Here is a 21,564-nt window from a genome sequence, read left to right on the forward strand (position 1 = left end):
TTCAGTTCTCCTGCTGTAGCTTCCCAGGTACTGAGATGATAAGGTTGTTCCATCATGCCAACTCGAAGGGCGCTTTTTTTAAAAAGTCCTTTATTTGTTTTTAAAGTTTTAAAATAAAATTATACGACGATTATTTGTTTACTGTGTGTGTGGATTAGGTGTATGTGTGCCACGGGTACGGACGGTCAGAGGTCAGCCTCCTTGTGGGTTGTCAGGGTTGAGAGCAAGTGTCTTTACCCACCAAGCCATCTTGCTGGCCCTTCAAAGGGGGCTTTTTAAAGTGCAGATTACAGATGAGGCTTGAAGAGCCAGTCAGACTAAGTCCCCAATTTTAGCCATGCTTGCAGGTTCTTCCTGAGATGTCTTGGACTATCAAGCATCCAGCTAAGGTATAGATGAGTCCAGGATTACTTGAGTAAAGCCAGAGCCAGAGAGCAGTGTTAAATTGTCACTTTGCCTTGCATTACATAAGAACGTGTTTCTACCAAGCTGCATTAAGCAGTGCTGTCCTTCTGTAAGGGAGCAAAGAATTCTGAGTTACAGCTTTATGCATACATGATCAGGTATATATTGGGCTTTCTGTAGAAACATTTTTCTCTGCTTCCCCAGCCTGTGCCGGCCGACCTTAGCTCTCCAGAGTGACTAGTTTACCCAGATCCTGTGTGCCATGAACCCATCTCAGTCCCCGCAGAGTACTTCCCCTTAACCAACTTGCCCTGAGACTTTGCACACCCATTATTTCTTTTGTCTGCTCACTGTGTGGGGTCACGCCTGTGGGATCTTGACACCAACACTTTCCGGTGTTGGTTCCCATTCTCACTGCAAGTACGCGGAGCGCTGACCCTGACTATCTGTTGCACGTGCATTACAAGGTCAGAAGCAGAACTCCATTTTCCTCTCCTGCACTCTGTCCTGTATCAACAAATGGAAATTCTGGCCTGTGTCTTGGGTCATTTTGGCTGCTGTCTCTTCATTCCACACCCAACCCTTCCTAGGCATGTTTAGATGCAGCCACTCCCTCGACTCCAGAGCTCGTGCTCCCATCCCAGCCACCAGCATCTTGTAGCTGGCTTATCGCAGGGGCTGCCTCCCCAGTCCCCTGCCTTGGCCCATTTATCCTCAGCACAGGAAACAAAGTGGATCTCGAAGGTCAGTTCCATCAGTGGCTCCCGATTTCACTTAGAGTCGAAATCAAACGCTTTATCCTGGTCCCAGAGGCCAGCTGCTTCCAGGCTTTCTTTCTGACTTGCCGACCACATCTCCCATGCCACTGCTCCCACCCCTGCCCCCTGCCCAGTCAACTGCAGTCACGTTACTCTTTTTTCTGAGCTATAGGTATGAGAAGCTCTCTGCACATGGGGGCGTTTCTCTCTTACCAGGATGCTCTGCCTCAGCTGCAGGTTGACATGCTGCTGTTTGGCTCAAGGCCCCGTACCAGGGAGGTCTTTCTTGCCATGCTTTAAGGAACTTCCGCCTGTCCCACTACTACCCTCCATCCTCTCCAGCAATTCTGCCCTTCTTCCAGCACCTCACACCTGAAATGCTGCGGGAGCTCCGTTGTCTGTGTCCTGGATTTGGTGGGTAAGCTCCGTCATGCTGGATCCTGACTAGAAGAATGCCTATTCATAGCAGGCACCTGGGAACTATTTGTTGGCTGGCTAAATTAATAAATGAGACTAAAATAAGGCAAGGCTGAAGAGGATTACAACTGTTAAAAACCATATTTGACTTTTAATTTCGAAAACAAATTAAATAGAGTTAAATTAAAACAGACCAGATGGTACAGCAGCTTGGGCTCCACCCTCACATCAGCCTCTGCCTGTGGAGCTCCTAAACCCCTGGCTTGACTCCTCTGTGGTGGGGCTTTCCAGCAAGGGAGCAGGGAACAGCCTGGGTTTGGAGAACAAGTTGTCAACACGGACCCAGTTCTATTTGCAACAAACTCATTCTCAAAGGCTGCAGTCCACCGGGGTCGGAATTATAAATAAATACACATGCAGCTAAGAGAGGATATTAGGAAAACAACTGAACTAACATCTGCCAAAAATAATAACAATAATAAAACCCCCAGTTTGTTTTTCGTTTTCAATTTCCTAAAAAGGAGCAGTGGGTTCTGGCTAAGAAGGCAGCCTCAGCAGCTGGTTTGACCTTGGCATTCACTGTCGGTTTCTACGAATGGGCAGCAGAGTGCCCAGACATAAATTCACTCATCAGATAGATGCCCTGTGCCTATTTCCTCCCTCTCCCATGCCACCCATGTGATGCCAAGGGGTCAATTCCCAAAGCAACATCCAAAGTAGAAGTGGTTGGAGGGAATATCCTGCAAGGTGGCTGTGGGGTCTGATCCTATTGGAGGTTTTCCTGAAGACTGTGGGAAGTTAAATCCATCTCAAAATAGGCAGCCGATGCTATTCTCGGAAGGTTAGATGTGTGAACTGGGTCCCATCCACCCAGGAGTGGGTTCTGAACGACTCTCGGGCCTGTCCTATGAGTTTTAATGTAGGGGGAGCTGTTAGCAGTTAAAAAATAAACACCTCTTCAGTGGGCTTGTGGTGCCCTTTCCTTTTTCCCACTTGGAGGAAAATTGTGCTTCCAACTTGTAGGAGCTGGAGTGAGATTACACCAGAGGGCCGCATCCAGCCAGAGCCGGGGGCCTCTCAGATGCTGGACCCCAGGCAGATGCTCCTGGGTGGGTGGGGACAACAGCCTGGGCATACTGTTTTCTCTGGAGAGGGTAAGTGAGCACGAGGCCGGGTTGGCTTTGCAAGCTTTCCCGTTTTGTGTAAGATAGAGTGACTTCCAAAGTGGTGTGTGCTCAAGTCTCCTTTTCTTCCAGTGTTCAAACAATCCCGCTCTTGTTTCCAAGTCCCCTGCTAATGCACCCCACACAGGAATCAGTGCAGGAAAGGGCTGCGGTTGCTGGGCCTCACACTTCAGGAAAAACTCTGCCTGTTTATTACTGTTAACTCCAGTCCCGAGGTCTATGATTCTCAGGTTCTGGGAAGAGGGCATTTTGTCCCCGGTCCAAGCCAGGCAAGGGGGCGTTGCAGCCCAGGGGTATTAGAGAGGCAGTGTGGACACTGGGGTCACATGGTTCTTAATCCAGGTCAATTAATGACCTGTGCTGGCTCTAGGCCCACCACCTTGCCAGTTCTGGCACAGGAGGCTTGAGGGACGTGGGAAGGGGCTTTGTTCTCCCACAGCCTGAGGTACAGGGGGAGCTGTAGGTAGGCCCAGGCTCCCCCGATGCAGGGCTGATGTTTACAGCCTTATGCCCTGTAAACATGAACCAGAGAAGAGCCAGAGGTATTTGTGATTTGGGAGCAGCTCTGCGGAAGAGCGGTGTGAAAGAGGAGTGGTGGGACACCTTCATGCCCCGGGCTGCTCTCTGGTCTTCGCAATGTCCTGGCTGGGCACATGCTGTGTAGTCATGCTAGGCCCAAGAGCAGGGAACAATGGAGAACCATGCTGGACTCCACAGTGGGGTTTTCTGACCTCCCTCAGCTCCAGCATCACTCCAAGGTAGGGTCACCCGCTTACACAGCCCCATCAGTGCAGGACGCTTCCAAGGAGATGTGCAGAGCACAGGCTTTGCTGGCAACTGGACTCCCCAGCCCTCGGGTCTCAAGCCCCTGGCCATGTTGATGGAGAGAACAACAGGTCTGGGATTCTGTGCTTAAATTCTCTGTCTTTTATCCTGGCATCAAGCTGGGCTTTCTTGGAAGCCCTCAGAATAGACAAGAGGTGATGCTGTTCCTCTGGAGTCTGCCTCAGAGTGACTATCAGCCATGGGAGAGGATGGAAGGCCAAGATCAGGGTCTGAGAAGGAGATTCCTGTGTAGGGAAAGCAGGGACAGCACAGGAGTCAGCCTGGGGCAAGGTGGAGCTGGAACAGCAATAGGACAGAGTGCCCAACCCTGAGCCCCTAGTGGACCCCACAGAGCCTCTCTGGGCTTCCTTTGGAGACTTGTTTGAAAAGCAAGTGGTGGAGATTATTCCACTGACCCAAGTGAGGGCAGGAGGTGGGATGAATCTCTGTACTGACACATTCTAAGAGGTGCTGCCAAGGACTTGAAGTTGAGGAATGATTTCCTGTAGTCCCAAAGACATGGAGCCTGCAGATGTGCTGAGACAAAAATCAAGGTATGTGTCTGCTGTGAGCCCCCAGATCTGGGGCAGGATCTGGTCAAGGTAGTGTCTGCTGTGAGCCCCCCCATATCTGTGGCAGGGCCTGGTCAAGGTTCTGTCTGCTGTGAGCCCCCCCCCCATATCTGTGGCAGGGCCTGGTCAAGGTTCTGTCTGCTGTGAGCCCCCAGATCTGGGGCAGGGTCTGGTCAAGGCAGTGTCTGCTGTGAGCCCCCCCCCATATCTGTGGCAGGGCCTGGTCAAGGTTCTGTCTGCTGTGAGCCCCCCCCATATCTGTGGCAGGGCCTGGTCAAGGTTCTGTCTGCTGTGAGCCCCCAGATCTGGGGCAGGGTCTGGTCAAGGTTCTGTCTGCTGTGAGCCCCCAGATCTGGGGCAGGGTCTGGTCAAGGTTCTGTCTGCTGTGAGCCCCCAGATCTGGGGCAGGGTCTGGTCAAGGTTCTGTCTGCTGTGAGCCCCCAGATCTGTGGCAGGGTCTGGTCAAGATTGAGTCTGCTGTGAACCCCAAGATCTGTGGCAGGGTCTAGTCAAGGTTCTGTCTGCTGTGAGCCCCCCACATCTATGGCATGGTCTGGTCAAGGTTCTGTCTGCTGTGGGTCCCCAGATTTGGGGCAGGGTCTGGTCATGGTAGGAGTCTGCTGTGAGCCCTCAGATCTGTGGCAGGGTCTGGAGGAGTAAAAGTCCTGAAAGTGATGCCTCCAAATGTCCAGAGCACAAAAAGTTACTCAAAAATACTTGGCCTGGTCAGTCACTTAGCGCAGATCTCTTGGGCTAATGTGTCACTTTAGGCAAGTCATTAGCTTCTTTTCTGAACATCATTGTCACTTCTAAAGTGTAGGTAAATATGGTGGTGGTCGGCCCCAATGGGATTTAAATAATCAAAATTAAGAACTCTTACATAGGGTTTGTTATGTGCTACAGACTGATTTCAGAGCCCTGGCAGTCCATTCTACATATAAGAAAAACCAGGAACAGAGAAATGCCACCAGGCCGAAACACGAAAGTGGTAGCCTGGCATTGGTGTGGGCTCCAGGGTTCCTGCTACTGGAAGCCGCAGGACCACTGATCTGGTGTAGTGTGATCTCACCCCCACTCTATACCTGAAGTAATCCATGAACCAGGTGAAAACATCCCCCACTGTGGACCACATATCATGGCCAGCATGACAATAACAATAAAAGAAGGGGATGCTTGCAGAAGGACCCAGCTGTATGCATGAAGTTGTTGGGAGCACAATAGGAAGGGGACTTTGGCCATGCTTCTGCCCACAGTGGTCTTGTCCTCTCACAGTTCAGGACCAAGAGGAAAAGCCCTCAGAGATGGAGGATGTATCCCAAGAGATGGAGGATGGTGCTGCTTGTGCGGTGCCCTGGCCACGCCGGCCTTCTCTCCTACCTGCATCCTCATCCTCAGATCTCCACCGAGGGGTCAGTGAAGCCCTTCTTCCCCTCATTCACCAGCACTGGCTTCTCTGTCCGTGTGTGCCAGACCAGGATCTGCATGTCCAGAGACACAAAATAAGTGATACGGATCCCCAGCTCATTCTGTCAGTGCCTGGCTCCCTCCCACACCCTGCAAGTATTTCTTCTGCCCTCTCTCCTTCCACCATTGCCCCATCAAGATTTTTTAACTGTTCTTTATCTCTATCTACCCCCTCATTCTAGAACTACAGAAAAGAGACACATCTCAAGATTTCCCAATATGCATGTGTGTATGCATATATGTATTCGTGTATGCACACATATGCAGGCATCTGTATGCATGTCTATGTACATATTTGAATATGTACATGTATGCATATGTGCATCTGCCTTAGTATATGCATGTGCATACTCAACCAGGGTCATGAAACACAGACGTCCCCATGGAGAGCCAGTGATCTTTGGAATTTCCCAATAGAAACCCTTCCCCATCTCTCTGCTTATCAGTGTTAGCAGCTTATAATAAGCTCCCATCCTGGATGGGGACTGAAGACAAAGCTATTTTGAGGCCCCTCTTTCTCTTGGATCTCCAGGTCTGGGGGTGCATGGCAGTGCTTGCATTACTAGCCATCAGGTCTGAAGAGGGTCTTACTTACCTTGGTGCAGTTCGCTGCCTTGGGCTCCAGGTCATTGAGGGTGACCAGTTCTCGAAGGAGGCTGCTTTCCTGGTAGCCTCCCTTCACACCACGGAGCTTAAAGTAGGCCTGACTTCGCTGCAAGATGAGCCGCAGATTGACGGCAAATCCAGCCATGTCTATCGCAAATGGCCGGTGGGGGTCGAACACTGTCTTCCAGCCAACCACCTTCCCTGCCCCATTCACCCTTGGGGCCTCATACCGAAGGCCACCAACGAAGGCCACAGGCCACACGGACACCCTCCTTGTGCTGCGCATCTACAAGGTGAGAACCTGAGTCAGGATAGGGGTCTAGGATGGAAATGCTACCCTTTCCCAGAGGAGATAGATCACTTAATGAGTGTGTGTGGGTCCCTCCCAGTCCCTCTGCGGACCTGCTGCCCCTGATCTCTTGGGGAATCCCTAGAGGACTCTCACCTAGGTATTCAAGACATTGTTCAGCTAAGATGTTGGTCAACTTCTCAATGTGGCCTGATGGCAAAAATCTCTTAATCTTGGCATTGTAAAATCTGAAACGAGCCTCCCTCCCCCAAACTTAACAGGCATGCTCAAAATGTCCACCCAAGAGGTTTCTGGTGACCATGTTAAATGATCCCATAGAAAGGTCTCTTTCAGGGAACAAATCTCTAAGGCCAGGACTAGGGTTTGGGAGCTACAAGCCTCAACAGGCTTCCTTTTAATGTGCTGGGTTCCTTTACCTTGTACTGAGGTTTACTCATGTCTTGACCTGGTTCTCTGCAGTGTGAAAGGAGCCCAGCCTAAGGCTTCCTGTATGTGTCTGTGCATGCCTTAGCATCCCCTCATGGGGCCACCCTCTGCTCCAATCTTGGTCTGGGCCCCACATCCTTCAGTTTCCTTGAGTTCCACCTGCTACTCTCCCTCCTCTGGTCCCTAGCGCACCTCTTCAAAGAGCTCCAGACTGTAGGTGTTGTCGTCATCTGCGAAGTACACTACGCCTGGCTGCGTGGAGTTCCGTGGGAAGGTCTCCCGCAGCCAGCGCAGGGCCAGGTTGCGCTGCATGGTGCCACGTGGGATGCGAGGGTCTCGGGCATCACCTCGCAGTTTGTAGTTGCGGGGTGTCTCCACATGCAGGTGTGTGTAGTTGAGGCCAGTGTCGCGCAGCAGGCGCGCTGTCAGGGGCGTCCTGCGTGGAGCGTCCTCCACCACCAGCCAGTGCAAGTTGGGCACATGCAGTAGTGTGTTGGCCATTCGCGTCAGCTCTGCCTTCTGCACCGGTCTACTGTAGGTGGGCGTCACCACGTGGATGGTGGGCAGTGTGTCGGACCATGGTGGCGGTCTCGTGTACACGTACTCTGTGCGCACCACCTCCACGATGTCTCGGTCGGACATGCAATACTCCCTAGGGTCCGCACCGGGTGGTGCCTCACGCCGGGGGTCACCGCCCTCATCTGCAGAGGTGGGAGAAGGCGGTGCGGGGAGGGGGTAGGGGACGAGGGCGCTGGCCTGGCTCTGATACAGGGCTTTCAAAGTCACCCACCCTTCCAAGACAGTCCTATCCTCTGCCCCTCTGAAGAACTGCTTCCGTCTTTAGACCTGCCTGAGGTTCCAACCTGTGGTCCTGGAACTCTCATGAGAATTTTCCTAGTTTGGATTTCTGGGATGACATACAAATGACTCCCCCGCCCCACTTCATCAAATGTAACATGCCTGTAGCTATTTGGATGCAGCTGGCCACCTTCCAGCCATCTCTCTCCAACTCCTCATTGCATCAGGCTTTAAATGATAGTGTTCTGACTCTCAGCCGCCAAAGTATCTTCCTCACATAGTAAAACTGATCACCTAGCAGAGAGGAGCAGCCATGTTTTCTGGTGTGGATGCCACAAAGTCAGGAAGTGGTGGGAGTGGGTGGCTTCAGCACAATGTGGATCTCAAAAGGAACTTAAGGGTCCCACAAACCTTCTAGTCAGGCGAGACCTCCTTCTCCTGTCCTTGCAAGTTGTTCTTTGGACGTTGGCATACAACATAACGTTTAGCTACTGCATTTGGTTCCAGTGGGTTTGACTCACAGTTACCAATACAGTTTTGAATCCTGAATGTCATTTGAGTGTAGGCAGTCTATTTGGTTAGATACTTATTTAGGTTTCCCAATTAGTCTGATGTCAATCTCCCAATTAATACTGTATTTTCTTCTTTCTTTCTTTCTTTTTTTTTTTTTTTTGGTCTTTTTGTTTGTTTGTTTTTCTTTGAGATAGGGTTTCTCTGTGTAGCTCTGGCTGTCCTAGAACTCACTCTGTATACCAGGCTAGCCTTGAACTCAGAGATCTGCTGCCTCTGTCTCCTGAGTGCTGGGATTAAAGGCACGTGCCACTTCACCCAGTCTAATTAGTACTTTCTAGACAAGTTGATTTGATTCTCTGGACCTCTGAACAGTTCTCTTGTTCTAGCATTCACTAAGTGTTTTACATATATATCCCAAGGATGTTATAGGGGACAATGATACCTGTCCTCTGGCCACATGCTCACAGACATGGAGTGGGGGAGTCATTACTTCCTTAATCTTTAAAAAGTAACCTGTTTCAAGTTGGGCCAGCTCTGAGAACCAAGGTTTTCTTACATCTGGGAATTTTTCCTGGCTGGGGAATCTGGCAGGCCTCCTAGGAGGAGCGATCAGGGCTATTGGCATTCTCATTTTCATCAAATCCCTGCTCTCCAAGTTGAACTTTTGGGTTTGAAGGATTCATGAGTTAAATAGTGTAGTGCCTACTGCTTCCACATATCTCAGTCAGGTTGCTAATGGCCAGAGGGCAGACTTGGAAACCTAGGCTCGACCCTACTGTCTGCTGTGACTAACTGCAAGGTCTAAAACTTATTAGTTTCTGGTGCCTTGATTTCAGTGGCCATAAACTGGAGCTAATAATACTAAGTAATGCTAATTACATCTGATTGGTCGCGTTACTGTGTAGATAACAACACACATCAAGGGCTTGAATCACTACTAAGCACAGTAGATATAGTAGATGTAGGACACTAGCTAGCCTGCTTCCTTGTGACTCCATGTATTTATGTGAGGGTGATATGAGCAAGCCATGTGAAAGGGCTGGAATGTAGACACAGAGGGTCCTGGGTCATGGCTCCTTTGTTCTCTCCTACTGTCCTGCCATCACCATTAACACCAAGGTTTGCAAAGTGTGGAGCCCAATATAGATAAACCCAAGTGATCCACTTTTGTCTCCTAGGATTTGCTTACAAGCTAACGTTGCAAGGCACGGAGTCTGTTACCCAGGCCATAGATCAATGCTGAGTGTGTGGGGAAGGGGCTGGGGGAGAATAGGAGGACTGTCAGGGATGTAGCTCTTCAAAGGGAACTTTGGGGTTTAATTGAAAAGAAACAATGTTGAGGAAAAAGTGATAATGTCCAGATATTTTGAGCAGGATGTAAGAATCTATCTATCATCTATCTATCTATCTATCTATCTATCTATCTATCTATCTATCTAACTATCTATCTATCTATCTATCTATCATCTATCTAGTAGCCAATATTATTTTGGAAACTGGGGCTGAGGATGAAGACTCAGAAGCATTTTGTACAGTCCTCTGCTTACCCAGATCTTCCTGAACAGGTGGAAGCCCATGTCCTGGGGAAGTTCTCCATGTGTTAGGGCTAGGCTATAGCCTGCACGCTCCCCTTCCCCCTGACTTCGGGGCTTTTGCAACCCTGAATCCTAAAAGGCTCTTGGTATGATGTCTCTGACCCTCACTCTGCCAAGAGGACGACAGACATTATGTCATTTTATATATGGTAGCTTTAACCCCTTTGAAATGATGTATTCACAGGATAGCAGTGAGTCTCAACTGACAAGTCCCAAAGAGAGATGATGGGGTCATGAGCAGGGGATGACGTCATGCAGAGAACCAGAGCGCCCAGCAAGGGCACTGGGGTGGCTGCAAGAAGACTGAGGAATTTCAGGGAGGATGAAGGACTGACTGCACCACAGAGCAACCATCTGTTATGAAAAGAACTTGGGCACCATCTTCTTTGCTCCCAGGGAAGATAGTGCACATTGCAATGGGAGAACTGCCTGTCTGAGGTTGTCACAACAAGGCTGGGCGGAAGGTAGCTTTAGTAAGACTGAATGAGAGGTAGCCCGATGTGGGACGCAAGGAAGGTCTGAGGGTGGAGATTTGGCTGTGAGTAAAAAAGATGACTCAGGACTCATAGCCCGAAGGACATTGTTTTAATCACAGTTTTCCCCCTTGCTCTTGGGAAAACACTTTGTCTCTTCAGGCCTTTGCCCAGTTAATCTCCAGGAATAAGGGGGCAAAGCCTGTACTGTCCTTGAAAGGTTTTGCAGGACAAACTTGGGATGTAGCTCTCTAGTTATAGCACTTACCTACCCTGCAGTAAGCCTTGGGTAGCCCCTCAACAATTCAAAATTAAAGTCCAAACAAAATCACTCCCTCAAACCACAATATGGACTAGGACTGTACTCCTTCCTGGGCACCCCTGCTGAGTGGCCCATCCTTGCCTAGTATGGAACTGGGTATGCAGGTTTGCATACACATCAATCCTGCTTGCTTTCATTATTTAAAATTTGATACTGCTTTGACAATTCAGAGCTTTGTGGACATCTGACATCCGACAACCTGTAGGTCAGTCTTCCTCTGGCCTAAAATCACCCAAGACTGCAGTACAGGGCAAGTGAACCCATCCTAACACCCAAAATTCCACAGAAACCATCCAGTCTATCCCCTTTTGAGCCTGACATGATGATGTTTGCTAGTAGTCTTAACACTTGAGAGGGTGAGGCAGGAGAGTTTCCAGGAGTGTGGAGCCAGTCTTGAAGTACATAGTACTAGGCCGGTCAGAGCTATATAATAGTACCCTGTCTTGAAAAAGGAAAATCTGACCAAACAATCCACTTCTAAGCCTGATCAGCTGCTCATACGGCCTTTCTCTATCTGAAATGACCACATTGCAGGTTCTGTCCTAGCTTGCTTTGCCCCCTCTCCTTCCCCACCCAGAGCCCCAGGGCTCCCCCATGCTGCCTCACAGCACACGGTATACCCACTCCTCTTGCGAGACGAAAATAACAAGTTGCTTTTCAAGCTCATTGACTTGCTGTCTGTCTGGATTGTGTCATACTTGATTATAACGGATCCCAGGTACTTCAAATTATGTGTTTAGGGAGACGGGGGACGGGGAGGTGGGGGAAGAGGGTGAGGGGAGGCTTTCAATGGAGTCTTAGAAGGCCAAAATTCCCCCAAGGTAAGGCCAGGGCCCAGGTGTCAAAAGAATGATAGCAGGATAGCTTTTATTACCAAAGCCAGGCCAGGGTGGGAGTGGGGTTGGGCTCACCCTTGTGCACGGCCAGCAGAGGCGCGAGGCTGCTCTGGTGCCAGACGGTGATGAGCAGCGTCCAGGGAAGCACGATGAGGACAATCGCAAGGACGTCCCGTCTCTTCGGCATCTCCAAGGCTGGCTGCACCCACAGCTCCTCATTACCTGGGCGATGGCAAGGTCGGGGGGGAGTGGCCACGGAGCGTCAGCAGCACAAAGGAGAAAAGAATAGGCATTGGGCCGGCCGGCCAGGCACAAGGAGGCAGAAGCCGAACACTGGCCAGTAACTCTCACCAGCGCTCACACCCACCCATTGCGGAAGCAAGTTTGCCGAGTCCAGCCTGATGGGAGTCTGCGAAGGGGCAGTCGTCCAGGGCAGGGTCAGGAACCTTCAGAGGTTGATACCTGTAAGAAGGAACAGTGGGAAATGACCAGAGATGTGGGCATGGATCACAGAGACTGGCCTACCCTACACCCACGCCATCCAGAGTTTGTCAACTGAGCGTCCATGTCCCCAGAACTTTTTCTGTATAGCTGTCTGGGTGAATGAGCCTCCATCCTTCCCTTGACAGGCAGACATGTACAAGAATGGTAGAATGTAGTGCCTAAAGACACAGACTTCAGAGACATGTCCCTTGCTTTAATTCTTACTGGGTTAAACCGAGAAGGCCACAGCTCCTTTGGACGGTTCCACCAACTAGTTAGTTTGTACTCGTTTTTCACCTATTAATCAGTCCCTTGCTTTCCAAAGCTGTCCTCTGAATAAATGAATTAATCCTCAGGAAGCACTCGCGGTGGTCCCTGACAGCAGCTATGGCTGCTGTGACGTTCTTATTAGCACCGGTGGTTCCTTAATAACTTTGGTCCAGCGTCATAGTTAGGCCTCCTTCAAGGGTACGCAGAGGTGGTTAGACTGGACATCACACAAATGCCCTAGGTGTGCTCCTCTGTTCATGTGTGTAGGGGATTTGTGTAGGGCACCTTCTCCTCACAGAGTCAGCCTCAGGTCAGAGCTGGCTGTCAGCAGGGAGAGGGGGCTGTTTCCTGAGGAGCTGTCAGGTAGTAGGGAGACACTCTCAAAAACGGCAGCAGCGCGAGCCCCAAGGAAGACCCTTGCTGTAGAGTCACCCAGGGGAATTCACCCCGGATTCTGCAGAGGATCTGCTGGGAGACACTTCTTTGGGAACTTGCTCTCCGCTGTGAGAGAATAAACGTAGCAACTCTCAGCTCCCTCGAGAATGCTCATATCCTTTCCTTCCTCCTTCCCTCCTGAGCAGATGCTGCTGGCCCGTGGCTGGCAGAGCCCTTAGCACCCGGCCGGCCCTCATCATGCCGAAGTCCATCACTACATGATAGACAGTCACCCCGACAGCCATCCAAGGCCATATTGTCTGCCCCACCCGGCCCACATGTGTTCTTGGTCCCTGCCGAGCTCGAGAGTTATGACCAACCTGAACATTTTGTGACCCAGTTTTGGAAATCGCGTGCCTTTATTTTCTTTCTCATGTCTTCTCTCCTAGCCCTAGTGTCTTCTGGGAGACCAGGTTTTGCTTTCTGCTTAAGAGTAGCGCCCTGGGTGAGCCAGCATCCCATAGCCAGTCCTTCTCATGAAAGGCTCACAGCTTCCAGAATTAGTGTTAGCTGCCCACTGCCCCATTTTTTTTTTGGCAATGAAACCGGAGGGTTAGATGCCACATTAAAGGCCAATGGCAAGGCACCCGGGAAGAAGCCAGTGCTGAGCTAGGTGCAGCATTTCCTGCAGCTCCCTATGGATGCAGTCTCTCCCCTCTGAAGCAGTGTTGGGAGGGGAGGCCTGTAAGAGCTGATTATATAATTAAGAGGGATTAATGTCTTTCTCACTCCTTCGAGAACAAGTTATTCTAAAGCAGAGGCACCCCTCATGCCTCCTCTCTTCCACGGCTGTCTACTCAACCTTCTGCCGTCCTCTCTGAGCAGCAGATGGTCCTCACAAGACCAGGCTCTTGCACTTCATCCTCCAGAACCACAGAGCAAAAAACTCCTTTCCATTAAAAACAGCCCGGTCTCGGTTATCCTCTGACAGGGACAGACTACAGGGTCAACACAGGGAGGCCAGATTTGGCCGGGGCTTCGGAAATGTCTGGTCCTCAAATGAAGGTTCTGAGTTCAGGTTAGGAAAAAGCAGAAGCGAGGAGGTGAGCACTCGGTCTGTGTGGCTGCTCACTTTCCTGCATTCACACCCCCTCTTCCGGGCAGCTGCTTAGACCTGTGGCTCGCCCAGCCTCTCTGGTAGTTGCCTGCGCCACGGCGCCACGGCTCATGATAGCCAGCTTTCCTACAGCGTTCATGGTGTCCACCGACAAAGAGAAATGGCAGTGTTTACACGTCTTCTCTGGGCTGCCCTCGGCTCCCCTGAGAGGCAGGTGCCCGTGCGTCTCCATTCGCAGCTGGATTCACTGAAGCACGAGAGGTAAGCATCTGCCCCTGGTCAGAGATGACATGATGGAGCCAGAATTACATCAAGGCCACGTGGCTCTAGGCTGCTGCCTGGATAAACACTGGGCTAAGAACCACCTTTTTCCATCGTAGCCCCCCTGAACTGGAGTTCCTACATCTGCTGGATGCTGTAGCAGGAGGAAGGAACAGGAAGGGACAATGAGCAGGCTATGGGCATGATGTAGGGGGCATTAGGAGTGTCTGAGTCCATAACATATTTTTGGTCAAAAAAAAATCTATGCAAGAAAAGGGAGAGGAGACAGAGAGACAAGCTCTAAAAATAAGCTGGGCAATAAACCCAGTTGTGCGTTAATTACTCTGGAAGCCATTACAGCTCGAAAACCCCATAACTTTAATGGAGGCTATTATAAGCATAGTGGCAAAATCGTGGAGCTAATTACCAGGCGGTTATTAAGTAGAGCAGAGAGTGCCCCCAGACTTGGAGAATACCATCTGGCCAGCAGGGGCTGAGTCTACTGGCAATGGTGCCTGGGTGTGGGCAGGAGGTCAGAGGGTGGGCCTGTCCCTACGCTGGACTCTGACACCAAGGTGGCTTGTCACATGGAGGCTGTAGTCTCAGCCTAGGCTAGGAGGAATTGTGGTGATTGCATCAGCACGGACCCCAGGATGATTTCCGGAGCCTTGCTGGGGTAAGTGGAAGAACCAAGAGAAAGCTGGGAGACAAGGAAGAGAGAATGGTGTTTGAGAAACAGGTGGCTGAATGGGGCTTTATGGTGAGTTAGGACAGCTGTGTGGAGAAGGCTGGGAGGTGAGGGTCTGCTGTGTTCATAATTTCCTAGGCCATTGCTCAGACACATTGCTCCTGACTGACCCAAGTGACTGCTGGCCTCTCTGCCCAGCAAGTGTGGACATGAGGAACCTTCGTTTCCCCTGTGTTCTCTAAGCATCCCATGAACAGGGACAAAGCCTATATTGGGAGTGCAATGGGTAGGCTCGGTGAGGAATGGCCATTGGATGAGGAGTAAGAGCTAGGACAGTGGCAGGCCTGCTAGAACAGCTGGACACCAGGATGGACTCTTCACACTGCTCACCTCCCTGGCCTCTGCTTTAGCTTCCAAGCAGGGGAGATGACTGGGGTATGAGTTTTCAGCTCTGCTATTTCAACAACCTGAAGCAATGATGATTAGGTCCAGTGAGGATGAAGGCATGTCCTACACGAGGCAAGAGAGGTCCAGATGTGCCTCCCGTCCAGAGTCAGTTTCAGAGGGCTGCCCTTACAGCTGCCTATGGAACTGGGTCACGATGAAAGCCCACAGCCCTTGGGGATAGAGCTATTCACAGGATTTTTTCTTCTGCAGGCTTCAAAGTGCTGTGGGCTACAGATTAAAAAAAAAAAGTGGGATGTCGGGGGAATCAAACTGAAGAGCTCTGATCATCCAAGGCCGGAGGAGAAGTAGTCACTGGCCCAAGAGGGCCTGGGTGGTGTGTAAGGTAGGCTCAAGGCTGGCCAGTTCCCCAGAGACAGAGTGATTTTCTTCTGAGCCCACAGGGCTTTCAACAATGGCCCTGATATCTGAAGATGGGCTTATTGATCTCCACTTGAAAAATATTAATTGTGCCTTAAGCATTTATGCCCCGTAATTCTGTAACATAGTTAGCTTTTCAATTAGAAGACCTATGAAGATGTGTGTCTTCCAGACTCTGGATTGTGGTTTTATTTTCAGTGAGATAATTCTTGTCGTGTGTGTGTGTGTGTGTGTGTGTGTGTGTGTGTGTGTGTGTGTGAATTCCTAGGCTTAATTCCCAGCATCATAAAACCAACCAACCAACAAACAAAGAAACAAACAAACACCCATGAAACACTTTTCATCCATATGTAGAAGAATGTGGAACATTACTGAGGAGCCTGGGAGCAGACACAAGCAACAAAATCTCTTTCTAAGGGATCACAGTCAGCTTCTCAGGAGGGGCCAAACTGGGGACCCTGGTGACTGGGGAAATTTTCGGCTCTTCTTGGGGGTGGGGGTAGAAACAGAAGGATGAGGGGGATTTGTAAAGAGGATAAAGATGATGGGGTGTTGACCCCAACCCCAGCATCTCTCTTCCTCACACAGGGCCTCTGCACAGAAGCAGAGGCACAGACTTTGTTCCAGAGATCTACAGGAGCCCCTAATGGGATCAAGGGATTAGTATCGATTCTGCAGGCACTGCTCAGGAAAAGCCCAATGCCAGAGCTAATCAGCTTGCAGCCTAGTCAATCCATACTTCATTAACCCAGCCTCAGCCCTTCAGCCACAGCACCGCGGCCTTGGGCCCATGGTCTCTCCTGGGGTGCAGGACAGGGGCATTGGCTGCTTCCAGAGTAATAGCCCCTAGAACCTGTAGGGGGCTTATAGAGCCTTCTGCTCTTCTGTCATAGGGAAGAAGAAGGAGGGAAAGGGAAGGGGTCTTCGAAAAGTTCCACTCTGAATCCTACCTTCACACATGGGGTGTGCATTTTTGTAAAGCCCAGCTCCTCCATAGTCTAAACAGCTCTGCATGGTAGGCAGGAGGTCTTGTCCCCACCTTGCAGAGGAGGGAAGAGGAGCTTAGAGATGCTACACAATAGGTTCAGATCTCAATGTTAAATGTAGGTGAGGCTGTGGAACTTGAATCCTGCTCTCTTCAATATCCACTCCATTTCTTTTGTATGGATTCTTCTGTGTCTTGCTTTCAGGATCTTCTGGCTCACCCTTGAACCCACACACTGGAGGCTTCTACCTGAGGAAGGAGCTATAAGGCTCCCAAGGCTATGGGTTTTTTCATCATGCATTATGTTGTTTGAAGAAAGGAAAGACTAGACCAGGAAATGGTGATGTCCTCCTGTTTTGTGGTCTGGCCCTCGCTTCCTGGCACATGTGAGACTTTGACAGGTAGGGCAACGTGAGGCTCTCGTCTCCTGTCATGTTGTCTCCTTCCTGCCTGGAAACCAAGCTGAGGACTCAAGAAGATGGAAGTATTATGTTACCACAGATTTGGTGTGAACAGTGGTATTTCTTGCAGTCCAGCAGTGTCAAAAACCATGGGGTATGCTGAAGTTTTTGAAGTTATTCCTTTATATTTATTTTCTAGAAATAACCTTGAATTAGATTTAGATTATGAGTATGTGAAAAAATGGAAATTGGGTTTTAGCCTTGCATGGTCCTCTGCAATCCTGAGTCCTCTCTAGTCCATGGCAGAAATTTAAACAAAATAAATAATGGTCCTGGCTGGGTTTCCTGAGGCTGCCTGCGTTATGCTAGTGATCTGTAGACCAAAATACATGAGACATCCACCTTCCATGGAGCTTCTATGCAGGAGGACCTTAATCAAACACCCATATTTTGTCTTGTGGGACCATCAGATGTCCACGCCTATTGTTGAGTATAAACAGGCAGGGCATTAACAATAGAGCCAAACAGGTCACAGCAGCTGGAGAGCTGTTGGAGAACTGAGGACAGCTGGAGATGGTCAGGCAGTCCACAGAGCAGCGCCAGTTAGGAGCCACCATGCCGCAGAGGTATGATGAATGACTGCTTAGGCTGAGGGGACAGAGTTCGGTGGTTGGGTGGGGGAAGGTGTGTAACGACCAATAATAGGTCATTCAGCGTTTGCCCCCATGATGCGGGAGAAAGTCCCGGTGTGTAAAGAACCCTACATTCTAATCTGAGGCCAGACAGAGGTCCAGTTTCTCCCTCCTCCATTGTTCTTCTCTGTTGTTATCTCTTCTTCCTTGCCATGGGCTTCTTCTACAAGCCATGCCAACTTTAGGAGGGAATTCACCACCCACGGGGAGTCAAATTCATTAGTTATTGCTATCTAATAATTTACTATATACTCAGGAACTTAATTAGCATGTATTTGCTGTCTTCATTGTCTGAGGTCAGGACTCTAGGCTTGGGTTGCCAAAGTCTCACCAAAGGATTGGCTGGGCTGCATTTTCATCTGTAGGACTGACTGGGGAAGAATCTGTTTCCATGAGTACTTGGGTTGTTGGTAAAACTCACTGGGGCCCTAGGTGCTTACTGCTTACCTCCTATAGCCTGTCTATGTCAGAGCACCTTGTCATATGAGGCTCTCTTCTGTTTGGCTTCTTACTGTATGAGTTCAGCAAGGAGAGAGCCCAGAGTTAATTGAAGTCCTACATGATGGAATCTAACTGTGGTAGTGGTAACCATATTTTATTGGCTAGAGGCTAGTGAGAGGAATGGAAGGATATTGATATATGATCCCTTGGAGTTAAAGATTGTGGGGCCAGCATAGAGGCTGCCTGCCTACCACAAGCAGCCAGGTGGTCCACCCCATTTTTAGCTCCTTAGTTCTTGTCTAACCATCACAGATCTCACCAGTAACCAGTAACCTCGAGGACCAGCCAAGCCATATGTTTTATCATCGTCTATGACCTCTCTGCCAGCTCCTTTCTCTTTCCTCTGCCTAGGAAGAGTGATCCAGGGAGGAATGGTTCAACAATGCAAGAGCTTGGGCCCTGGGCATCTTGCGAACCTCTCTCCTCCTACACTGTGGCAAGGGGACTTTGTTGAACTTTCTCATGGGACTAAAATGGTGTTTCCCCAGGTAGGTTATTTATTAGGTAGTTAGGAAAAATTAGCATAAACAAATCTATCATGTAGCTGGTACCAATAAACAGACCTTCCTGGAACTGTGATCCACTTAGCCTGGGATGGGTCTGGCATGGGATTCCTAGCTTGCTTCCCTTTGATTACTTCTAGTGATACTCCAGTTGGTCCCCCAGGGCTCCCTTAAAAGAGCAGGTAGAAAGGGAGAGATTGGGCTAGTCAGAGACAGTTCCTTCTCAAGGACTAACCTTGGCTTTACCACGTGACTTGAAGGCACAGACCAGAGTCAGGGTCAAGGCTAGCCCCAGGGAAAGGGGCTTACAAATGTTCTGAGAGGAAGCCTAGAGGGCCCTTCCAACCCATGACTCTTCTTCCACTGAAAATCTGCCTCCCTGCCGTGACATCCACCCCCCTTCCCTCCCCTACTTCTAGTTGCCAGGCTTCTGCAATTGCTTGGTGTGCCTGGGGGTGAGCACCTGTGTCCAGTGACTGTTATAGACCCCGGGAGGTGGAAGCCTGGCATCAGATCAGGCACTGTGCTTCTCCCCACTGCCCTTAAGGAGCTGATAGGGTAGAAAGTGTTCTTTCAGAAAAGGTGTCTCAGATCTCCGCCCTTCACCTTCGTAGGTTTGATATTTATAATTAAAATCTAGAAAGGGGTTGCGACTGAGCCTTTCATCCCGACAACACATCAAGACTGATGGCAAACCACAGAGCAACTAAGAGTGATTTCAGAGGGTGAGAATTCTCTTCATGACACACACACGTACTTGCACATGTGAGCAGAGGTCTAGCATGCCACCTGGGTGACAGAGCATGTGTTTACAGCTCGTTCAGTTTTGGTTATGGCTTCTTAGGTCTCTTGGGTAATCTTGTGATTGGGTCTCTGTTGGAATGAAAGGCTATCTCAGGTGCCCTTGGCTTCCAATGCTTGGGCCTGGGACTATTATAGAAGAGATGATGCCAACATGCCAGTGTGCTCTCTCTGCAGTGCTGGAGGAGGAGGCAGCCCTCTAAAGATTTCATGAGGGTGGTTCCCAAGTTCTCTTGTGCTGTTTATCTCATTTAATCATTAAACCCTTATGATTCCAAATCTTTTCTTTCTTTCTTTTTTAATAGACAAAGAAGGTGAGGCACGGGGCAGGGGTTACATTTCCTCAACTGTCCCAGTAACAGATAGTGTGACTCAACCACATCTCTTTTAACTAAAATCTGTGGTTGGCTGCCTGTTGGGATAGTCTCCTGCTTGAGAGTGGCAAGTCCTCCCTCTCAGGTCTGTGACAAAGGGCTCTTCCCTGTTAAAGCTGCATATTCGAATAACAAATGAGAAACTGAGATTCCCTTGCCCCTGGCTCACCAAAGCTGGTGCGACCTGTATACTTTAAAAAACCATTCTCAAATAGGACAGGTTTAAAAGCGTGATGAGAGGATGCGATAACTCACAGGGGCCAACAGATCAGCCGCTGGCAGACTGCGGGGCAACTGGGTATCACCAAAGACCCAGGACCCACGGCTCAACCCTCCTGGAGGTGCTGAGCGGGGAGTGGGTGTTGAGCGGAGAGGGGTGCTTTTCTTTCTTCCCTTCCCTGAGTGGGTCACCAGCCTTCTCCCAGGCTTCACGATCAACCTTCGAGAGCTAGCAAATCCAAATGGCAGTGTTCCCTCCTGCATTATGAGCTCTTTGGGAGCTAGTCTGACTTGCTCCAATCAGGAGCCATCTCATATCCTCTCCCCACCCACCTCACCTTACTACCTGGAGACAGGCACAGGACTGGCAGCGTACTTCATTCAGCGCCACAAAGGACCACATGAGGGTTTTGTCCTGCCTTTAGATTCTCCACAGTCTAGCAACATTCTCTTTATTAAGTACTTACCCATTCTGGTTTGGGAGAATCTCTCCACCCAGCCTACTGTAATGCTTAGTGCCCCATGAGAGGCCTGTGGGCTGCTCAGGACATCTGTGGGATGGCTGGGTCTCCAGTGAGTGAATACCAGCTGGGCTAGCACTACCAATGGATGCCTGTTTAGCAGAGGAGGGACTCAGCCGATTTTTCTCCCAGGCAGGCAGCAGGGACTAGTAGAGCTACAGCTGCTCAAAACCAGAAGCAGCAGAAGCCACGTGGGCAGCAGGCCAGGAGGCCTCATCTCCCCCTCTGCCAGCCTGCCATGCTCCAACAGTTGGCAGGGAATGGTCCTAAATTGAGAAACACTGCAATGCCCCCGGAATCATTGGCTCTGCGGTAGGGAGAGACACTGCCTTTGCCCTATGAGACCCTCAAGATAGAGGACAGCCCATGACTATGTTGCTTGAATGAAGTAGGGGTGAGGGCGACTGTATCTAAGGTGGAACCTGGCAAGAGACCTACTGGATCCTTTCTAGAACTGGGTACTGGGACCAAGCAGGTCCAAGAACACAGGGTGGGTCTCACCTGGAACCATGCGTCTGAACCTTGAGTATATTAGAAGAACATGCAGGGCCTTTCAAGTTATTTGAGGACTTTGTGTCCCAGAGGGAGGATGGATCAGCTGGCACCCCTTCTCTCCCCCAGCTCTGTCCTTCTCACTCTGGTAGTGTCCTGGGCCATCCTTTGCCTCACATTCCCTTGGTACTGATGCCTGTGCTGTGTTTAGAGAAGGGTGCTGGCAAGGTGAGATGCCCCTGAGCCCTGTGCCTTCCTAGCCTTACTCCTGCCCCACCCAAGCCCAAGCACCCGGTATACAGTCATCAGATGCTGAGCTTTGTCAGCTGCCATGCACTTGCTGGATTTGATGTTTGTCCCCTAGGTCAAACCTGTGCATCCCTACCTGGAACTCTGGGCCCAACACAAAGCAGAAACACCACCAACATCTCTGAAGCTCAGTTTCCTTGACTGTAAAACTCAGTGGGGCGATTGGTAGTTAGTTGAGGGAATCCGTGGGGAGCATCTGGTTCACAATTAGCACTCCAATTTCTTAGACCGTGAAAAATATAA

General features: G+C 50.1%; 1 protein-coding gene across 4 annotated transcripts in view; it reads right to left on the bottom strand.

The window, feature by feature from the left end:
• Window positions 1–1,702: 1,702 nt before the first annotated feature.
• B3gat1 (beta-1,3-glucuronyltransferase 1) overlaps window positions 1,703–21,564 on the bottom strand; it is a 28,060-nt gene continuing 8,198 nt past the window's right edge. The window contains exons 2-8 of one of the 4 annotated variants that reach the window (XM_048458715.3): window positions 11,856–11,966; window positions 11,580–11,726; window positions 11,293–11,389; window positions 7,160–7,668; window positions 6,221–6,517; window positions 5,539–5,639; window positions 1,703–3,834 (exon numbers count right to left, since the gene is read on the bottom strand). In XM_048458715.3, coding sequence (XP_048314672.3) covers window positions 5,553–5,639; window positions 6,221–6,517; window positions 7,160–7,668; window positions 11,293–11,389; window positions 11,580–11,723 — 1,134 coding nt within the window. In that variant the 5' untranslated portion in view covers window positions 11,724–11,726; window positions 11,856–11,966 and the 3' untranslated portion in view covers window positions 1,703–3,834; window positions 5,539–5,552. The remainder of the gene's footprint in view (window positions 3,835–5,538; window positions 5,640–6,220; window positions 6,518–7,159; window positions 7,669–11,292; window positions 11,390–11,579; window positions 11,727–11,855; window positions 11,967–21,564) is intronic. The other 3 variants (XM_048458714.3, XM_048458717.3, XM_048458716.3) reach the window with 3 other exon arrangements.

Source organism: Myodes glareolus, chromosome 4 (genome assembly GCF_982192425.1).
Source record: "Myodes glareolus chromosome 4, mMyoGla1.1, whole genome shotgun sequence".
NCBI lineage: Eukaryota > Metazoa > Chordata > Mammalia > Rodentia > Cricetidae > Myodes > Myodes glareolus.